Source organism: Martes martes, assembly GCF_963455335.1.
Source record: "Martes martes genome assembly, chromosome: 8".
Taxonomy (NCBI): Eukaryota; Metazoa; Chordata; class Mammalia; order Carnivora; family Mustelidae; genus Martes; species Martes martes.
The window spans coordinates 4,968,757-4,977,407 of NC_137895.1; the positions used below are offsets into that span (position 1 = coordinate 4,968,757).

Here is an 8,651-nt window from a genome sequence, read left to right on the forward strand (position 1 = left end):
ACTGGAACTACAAAAATCTTACTATTTGTTTTCTTCAGGTGGGGGGACTCTTGAGGGATACGAAATTGTTTTTTCACAACTTCCATGGCATCAAAACGTGCTGCAGTGAGTATGCATCACACTGAATGTGTACTCAAGTTACAACAGGAAAAGAACGTTTCATTAAAAAAACATAATTACAACATGATAGATATAAAACAACATAATTACAACAAGAGCCCCGCTCGTAGCCTTAGGAAGGATTACAAAACCAGGAAGGCGTCCACCCTAATCGTAAAAGAACAGCTAACCCGGGCCCACTGATTGGCTGCCGCGGGAGGCCGCGGAGCGGGAGGCCTGGGGGCGGGGCTGCGCGCCCCACTTCCGGGGCGGGGCTTCGGCCGCCGCCGCGCACGCGGGAGCGGGCGATCTCCATGGCAACCGGCTGGGCCCGCGCGAGGCCCGCCCGCCGCCGCCACCGCCTCCGCCGCCGCCGCCGCCGCGCCCGCCCCGCCCGCACGCCCGCCGCCCGCGACCCGCCCTCCCTCCGCTGCGACCCCGGCCCCGGCGCCCGCTAGTGCTCCCGCCCGAGGCCGCCCGCGCCCGCCGCCCGCCGCCGCCCGGGCCTGACCTGACCGGGAAGCAGTTCCGCGGGCCGCCGGCGCCGTGACTCATCGGCCCGCCCGCGTCCCCCGATCGGGCCATCTTGGTCGCGGCCGGCGCGGCAGACGGAGCGGCGGAGGAAGCCGCGGAGACCCAGGTACGCGCCCGCCGCCGATCCCGGGCCCCGCGCCGCCGCAGGTGCACCCGCTCTTTGTTCTGCGCCAGGTGGGCGCCGGGCCTCGCGCGGGGAGGGGGCGCCGGGCCCGGGCGCCCCTGCCGCCGCCCGCTTCCCGCACCCCCGCGCCGCGGCCTTCCCTTCCACCCCCTCCGCGCCGTCCAGACGTTTCTCTGAAACATCTTTTCCTCCTGCAGGGCCCAGAACAACCCAGCCCCCCGTGCGGCCCGCCGTGGCCCGGAGAGGCCCGCGATAAAGGAGCCGCCTCCGGAGTCGGCACCCCCCGGGCCCGCAGCACCTGCCTGGCCTCGGCTCTGCCTGGTCCCGGCTGTGCGCGGCTCTCGGCCCCGTCGGCCCTGCCTTCTTGCTCGGTCTTCTCAGCCGCTCAGCGTGGATCCCTGATTCCTGTCGGGGTCTGCCCAAACCTAGCGTCACAGGTGCTCAGGCTCCGGGTCACCCGCATCCCGTTCTCCCAGGCCACCCGTCTGGGCCTTCGGCTGCCCTCTGGCCAACATGGTTCAACCCCAGACGTCGAAAGCTGAGAGCCCGGCCTCTGCAGCATCTACCAATGCCCAAATGGATGACGTCATCGACACCCTGACCTCCCTGCGCCTCACCAACTCCGCGCTGAGGCGGGAGGCCTCGACCCTGCGGGCGGAGAAGGCCAATCTCACCAACATGCTGGAGAGCGTGATGGCAGAGCTGACCTTGCTGCGCACCAGGGCCCGGATTCCAGGGGCGCTGCAGATCACCCCGCCCATCTCGGCGATTACCTCCAATGGGACCCGACCCATGACCACGCCTCCAACCTCCCTGCCCGAGCCCTTTTCTGGAGACCCCGGCCAGCTGGCAGGGTTCTTGATGCAAATGGACAGGTTCATGATCTTCCAGGCCTCCCGCTTCCCCGGTGAGGCTGAGCGAGTGGCGTTCCTGGTGTCCCGGCTGACTGGGGAGGCAGAGAAGTGGGCGATCCCCCACATGCAGCCTGACAGCCCCTTGCGAAACAACTATCAGGGATTCCTGGCAGAGCTGCGGAGAACCTACAAGTCTCCACTCCGGCACGCGCGGCGCGCGCAGATCAGGAAGACTTCTGCCTCTAACCGGGCCGTGCGCGAGCGGCAGATGCTCTGTCGCCAGCTGGCTGCCACGGGCACAGGGCCTTGCCCCGTGCATCCAGCCTCCAGTGGGACTAGTCCAGCTCCGGCTCTGCCCACGCGAGCACGGAACCTTTAAGATTCGGCCACCGCCCGGGTCGCCTCTGCAGCGACGCAGACAGCATACGCCCTTTGCAACGTAGAAGAAGTGTCCATACGACAGCGTCGCCCTTGTTTGAAGACCTTCCTCCCTGCCTCTCCAGACCTGTTCCATAAGGAGATCTTCCTTCATCACTCTTGGGCGCCCCGTGACCCACCTTCCTTCCCAGTGATCTGTGCTAGCTTTGGACCCACAGTGCATGCTTCCCCTGTCTTGCTTGCAGACGCAGCTCTCCTGGGGACCGCAGCTCTGCAGCTCGGCCACAGTGACCCCACAGCCCGCTGCGGATCATTTGGGCGGATGTCTCCCAGCCTGATAAGGTTCATGGACGCTCTTGCTCTACCCTGTGCAGGTCCCCGTGGCAGCTCCCCGCTGATGACAGAGGGGAGCCACTTTGGCCAGGCTGGTGGTGTGTTTTGGGTACCTGGGGGCCGGGAGTCTGGCTTCTCACCCATAGCTGATCACCGTCCCTGCCAGGCCCTGGAATAGCAGGTGGGGGCCTGGGGGGTGGGGGGCTCGACTCTGCTGCGGTGGCCGAGTGTTCCCTGCTGGGAGTGTGGCAGGAGCATTTCTGGTGGGCAGGCTTCACTCCTCGCGGGAACACACAGTCGGTATGCCCCGTTGTCACCCCTGGGAAAGCCCGCTAATGCAGCTCAAGGGAGAAGCCCCCAGAGGATGCACCTGCAGGAATGCTTGGCTTTAGTTGCAGCGTTCTCACGGCGCTGGGCATTCTGGGAATCTGGAACTGGCCTGCTGCAGGAGGTCATTGTGACTCGGGATCGCTGAGCGGTTCCATGGAGCCACCACAGGTGGCCCATTCGTGTACATCCCTGCCTGAGGCCCATGGTGGGCTGAGGAGGGGGGGGGTACACCAGTGGGAACCACCACTGCCAGCTTGTGTAGTCCCCCCGCCCCCCCGCCTCTGCCCCCCATCACTTGGTGGGAGGCCTGTCTAGCTCGAGACCTGTTCCCATCTCCAGACGACATGTGGCCTTCACCTCGGCCCCCTTGGCCACCCATACCACCTCTAGGTCTCCAAAGCCGCGTGTAGCATGTCCTCCCTGTGCCTGGGCTGTCCCATTGGATGTCTAGGCTTTGTCCAAGAAAACAGGGACTCCTAGCTCGAGACCCAAATCCTCTGGGATGCGTCATTAAGCACTTAAGGAAGGAGTGTTTGCCTCTGATGGCCCCACCAGGGCCTCTGTGGCGTTTGTAACGGGAAAGAGCTGCAGTCTGCCTTCGTCCTAATGTGGGGACAGGACAAAACTGGCACTTGGGTCCAAATTCCGAGGGACAACGCTACACTTGTGATGGTGGATGGCCTTTTGGTTCCTCATAGGGAACGCCCAGAAATCACTTTCTAAAGGAGACTTGGCCAAGCCCTTTGGACCATGATGCTCTCGCCATATTTAATGCCAAATGAACCGCATTTACATGACTGCCTGGACCATGGGGAAGATGAGGTGTCTTACCCTGGGTCCATCTGCCCTATCCGAATGGTCCTGGCTTGTCAGCCGAAGGCTAGCCTCTGCACCCACCCGAAGACCCATGTCTTGGGACACCCAGAGGTTGGATCCTAGGGTCCATCCTTTCTTCCTGAGAGTTTTGATGATGCTGGGGACAGTGACTGCGTTCTTGAAGCGGCCACTGCCTTGCAAGGTCAAGGACATTCAGTGGCTGCTGGGGTTCGTGGACCACTGCCACCCACTCATTGTAAACTCTGTTAGCCCAGTCGCCCTGCTGAAGAACTGCCTGAATACAGGCTTCAGGCCCCCTGGATTGCAGCCAAGGCTGTTCCGGTGGGACCGTGGTGCTCATCAAGCATGAATGGGGGGAGGGGAGGACACACAGTGGGGCCATCATTCTGGGGGGGTGGGACCTCTAGTGGGGGGTGTACAGATCCCTTTCTCTTTGTGCTCAGTGCTCTACTGTCTGCCTGCTAGGCGGAGGGGCTGCGGATGCAGGGGTGCAGGCCCCCCGGGGGGGGGTGGACAGGAGGCCGGCGGGGGGTAGGAGGCACCCTGAAGGTTGCCATGTGGCCCCAGCCCGCTGAGGGCGAGAGACCCCGCATGGAAGCAGGGCGGGAACTGCCATCTCGCTGACCCCAGGGCTTACCCACGTGGCACGTAGGAGTCCTACTGCGCTTGCGTTGCGCGCAGCCTTGGCGTTGTGCCTTGGAGCGCAGCAGGGCGCCGCCGCGGAGGGCGGGGCTGGCGCGCTGCCGGTCCGCCCCGTGATCCGGCCTCTGCCGTGGGTGGGTGGCGCCCCGTCCAGGCCGCTGCTCCAGCTCCCTTCGGTTCGGTGAGTTGTGTTTCGGCCGCTGGGGCTTCTGTGCGTGGGCTTGGTTCTCGTGCTGTTGCGCATCTGCGCCCTTGACCGCTTCCGGCAGCTTTGGGAGTGAGTAGATGAGAGGCTCAGGGGGTTGCCCTGCATCAGACTCAGAAGAGGCCCCACGTGGCTCCCGTGGAAGACGTCTGAGTTCTCAGTGGAAGAGGGTGAGACCCGCGCTCCATGCAGCCCAGAGCCAGACCGTGGGACGGGGAGGGTCAAGCTGGAGAAGGAAGTGGGGGAGGGGAGCGGCATTGTACGGACTTCCGGTTGTGAGTTCTCTCAATTTAAGAGAACGGGTATTGATGTATAGGAGGGACAGGCAGTTAGTAGTGTTAAACAGTGCATGTAAGGGAAAGTTTTATATTTTTCATGGTGTGGACGTTATTTGAACTATACTGTGGTTTTTCTGGTCTACCTGATACCCCGTCTGGTAAGTAAGCCGCGTGGCATAACAGGGCATCGTTTGAGATGGGATTGAGAATAAGGGGTGACTTCCTGGCCGAATGTATAGTGTGACCTTGGGCTTAACTTAATGTCCTAAAGCATTTCAGTGATTTCTAGGAAAAAGCAAAGACCCGGTTCATGGGTCCCAGGTAAGTATATGATGAGTGAGTAATGATGGGGGCGCAGGACCCCCGGAGAAGGTGCTGGTGTGACTCTTCCTGGTGTGTGGGTCCCTGCCGCCAAGTGTGACAGGCCACTCGCTGGGTGACCGCGGTCCTGGCAGTTCGGCCCGTAGGGGAGAAATGGGAGGGACAGATGGGCACGACATACTTAGGCTACCTTAAGGGCGCAAGCCCTACAGTCGGATGAAAGGGATCCCCATGGACCACCCCCTGCAGAGGACTTTGGGTGGGAGGAGGGGGAGGAGATCGAGATCCTTGCCGGAAAACTAAGCTCTCCAGTGCCTGGGAAGCCTTAGACGGGCGCTTAGAGCTGAGGTCAGGACTGGAGTCTGCAGGAGGAAGGGCAGAGCACCTCACTGGGCCAACAGCGGTAGCTTGCCCGCGTCGGGAGAGGAGTGGGTGTAGAACAGGTGCACTGTGGAGAGGGCTGGTGACCCCATGGCGTCTCTCAGGGTCCTAACATGGGGAGCGGTGGCAGGCGGTGCAGTGCAGACTCCGTGGAGGAAATGGGAGGGACACTAGCGCCTCACTGCGACGTCACTAACTCCACAGGAAGTAACAACGCACCAGGTCTTTTCACCGTCAGAGCAAACCTACACCTTACAGAAATGTTGGAGAATAAGGTAGAACGTGAGAAGAGCGAAGTTGTAACATTTTGGTGGCTCTCCTGCCAGGCCCCTCCCTTCTCCCCGCACCCATCATGGTTTTTCTTCTTTTTGTTGCGATGTAGTGGTGATAACTACCTTCTGTAATGAAATAATACTGTGTGGGTGTTTTCACTTCTATCAGGGGACTTCCCCATTACACGTTATTACTAATTTGCGTTTGAACTGGCTGTGTCCTCCCACCACGTAGACGGACAGTAGTGCCCATGCCTGAACACCCATGCCGTTCGCCAACTAATTTCCCACCACCAGAAATGGAAGAATTTCTTCCTACATAACGCTTTTCCCCAATGTCAAGTTATTTCCTTCGGATAGATTCTCAGAGGTGGGATTATTGAATTGATATGAAAACCTTTGAGCCTCTTATGACATATTGACGGAATGGTTTCCAGCAACGTTTGTATCCATCGACACTGCCGCCAGCAAGGACGGACGTGCCCGTCGGACCGTCTCGCCTGCTCTGAGTAGTATCCTCTGGCGAGACTTGCTGGCCTGATAATGAAACATACCTGTGTTTCAGTTTGCATTTCTTTGCTTTCTAGCAAAGTCGAACATCTTTCCATGTTAAGCAGTTGTGTTTCCTCTTCCGTGGATCATCAGTGTCCTTTACTCTTATCTACTGGGGTCTGATAAATTTGTATGAGCTCGTTCTATATTAAAGATATTAACCTGTCGTGTGTCATATTTGCTGCCCGTGTGTCCAGCTCTTTACTTCTGTGTGTGTGTCACTGACATTTTGACTTCCTCCCTGGCCGATCCACTCTCTTGTTGGGCTCAGTGCCCCTAGACTCCCAACAGCAACGGCGCAGACACATACGTTTGTCCCTTTGGCTCATGGCTGTGTCATCGTGCCTGTAGCTACATGATGTGGTAGGCACCCCGTAAACCTTTGCCAGCTTGCTGCATGGATGCGCTGGGTGCTGGGGGTTTGTGGAGGAGTAGAACAAGGCCCAGCCCCCGTGCCTGCAGACCGAGAGCAGTTCTCCAGGCTTCGAGTCTCAGAATCCTCTTGCGCTGTTAAAAATCACTTAGGACCCCCTAGGTTCTGCTTACATAGATTTGACTCCTCAACATTTACCATATTAAAAGGGAGAATGTCTGAAAATATTATTTTGAAAATAAACACATTACAGACAACATAAATAGCATATTTTAAGAAAAACTATTTCCCAACACACAAAAAGTGAGAAGAGTGACACTGCTCTCCATTTTTACAAATTTCTTTAATGCCTGACTCAGTAGAAGACAGCTGGAGTCTCACACCCACTTCTGCACTCAATCTTTTGCAAGATCACTTCTCACGGAGCTTCTGAAAAATTCCACTGGGGACTCATGAGATAGAGGGGGAAAGCAGAGAACATTCGAGCATTATTACAAAGACAGTTTTACCCCACAGACCCCCTATGAGGGTCCTGCCCACTCAAAACCACTCATCTGAGAAGAGCAGAGACTAGAAGGGCCAGTGGACACCTGCACTCGGCCCTTTCTTTCAGTGTTCTATTTTTTAAAATTTTTTGAAGATTTTATTTATTTGAGAGGGAGCAAGCATGAGGGGTGGGGGCGGGGGAGAGGCAGACTGACGTGTGGCTTGATCCCAGGGCACCGGGATCATGACCTGAGCCAAAGGCAGACGCTTAACGGCTGAGGCACCCAGGCGCCCCTCTCTCACTGTTTTCAATGTTAGGTCTCTCTTTCCCTCTAGAATTAATAAAGTTGGTTCTGGAATTAGTCTGGCACGGAGTGTGAGGTGAGGCTCTAAAGTGACTTTTTCCCCCCCAAATATTTAAACATCCTGAGATCATAAATTCTTTCCATCGCATTGACATGTGTTTCCTTCATCACATCTGAAAGTCTTATTTTAGGACCGGCTTTTCTATTATCTATCGATCCACTGACTTCCCTTTGCCTCTCTTTTTAAAATGACTTCGGTCTTACCATTCGTATTCCTATCTATCTAGGAGGGCTCCCCTCCTTCAGGTTTCCTTACTCTTTCCCACTAGAGGAACTTACAAATTAATTCTAAGGTTTCCCAAAATCTTGGTAACAGGTGCAGAGCTCGGAGAGACATCGCTGCTTTGGTGAACAGTGGGCAGGGTGGAGAGCTGCGAGCCGGTGTGCCGTCGTCCTACCGGCCCAAGACCTCAGCCTCCTGCCTCCCCGGCCTGGGGGTTTCCACCATGGCTTTTCTCAGACAGGTGGTGGTTTAGGAACGGGGTTTAAAACCTGCCCCCAACTGGCTAGCCTGTTGCCAAGTCAGTGTCTTCTGCTACAGAAAAGCGTATAGAGCACACGTAGCACCCCGGGGTGGGTCCTAGACGTCTGGTCCTAAGAGGATCACAAGGACCCAGTCACCCTCTCCTCCTGACAGTGGAGGCCTGGAGCTGAGCCCCCCCCCCCCAAGCCAACTGTGCTGTGGGACCCAGTTCTGAGGCTTGAGACCAGGAGCCTGGGTCGGGACAGCGCCTGCATCTTCGGCGATCGCACAACACCTGCTTTTGCTTTCCGCTCGCGTGTACCCAACCTAGGAGAATTCCACCCCAGGGCCCGCTGAGTCTCGCTCCCAGTGAGCGCCGGCTGCAGCCCCTGCCTTCTCTTCATCCCCACCAAGGATGAAAGCCTCCACCAAAGCCTTCCAAGGCTTCTCCTGCACAACCCTCGGTCCGCTTAGCTTTGGGTCCCTACCCCCGACCACTCTGGTCCCCCTGCCTCCCCTCAGGCTCTTAGTCCTGTGGGAAGACCAGGGACAGATTTCCTGTCTTAGAAACCCTCCTTGAACAATACCCTTACAGCTTGACAGCCTTATAGCTATTAAAAACCAACGTGCCACGTTAGTGAGATTCTGCTTTTCTCTCCTGCTAGACCCCATGCCCCTTGAGGGCAGAGCCGATGTCCGATGTGTGTGTGTGTGTGTCCCCAGCACCCAGCCCTGGGGGGCTCACAGAGGAGCCACCTGGGGACACGTTCAGGGGTTGGCCAGAAGAACAGCCCAACAGACAACAGCTGGGAGTCTTGGGTCCA

At 57.9% G+C, this 8,651-nt stretch overlaps 1 protein-coding gene across 1 annotated transcript; it reads left to right on the forward strand.

Moving 5' to 3' along the window:
• The first annotated feature begins 671 nt into the window (after positions 1-671).
• Positions 672-6,315, forward strand: RTL6 (retrotransposon Gag like 6). The gene is made up of 2 exons (XM_080809916.1): positions 672-739; positions 955-6,315. The coding sequence occupies exon 2, from the start codon at positions 1,271-1,273 to the stop codon at positions 1,988-1,990; it is 720 nt and encodes a 239-aa protein (XP_080666042.1). The 5' UTR covers positions 672-739; positions 955-1,270; the 3' UTR covers positions 1,991-6,315.
• The last annotated feature ends 2,336 nt before the right edge of the window (positions 6,316-8,651 follow it).

Excerpts from the sequence above, each read along its gene's own strand:
- RTL6 (XM_080809916.1), top strand. The coding sequence starts at position 1,271 with ATGGTTCAACCCCAGACGTCGAAAGCTGAGAGCCCGGCCTCTGCAGCA.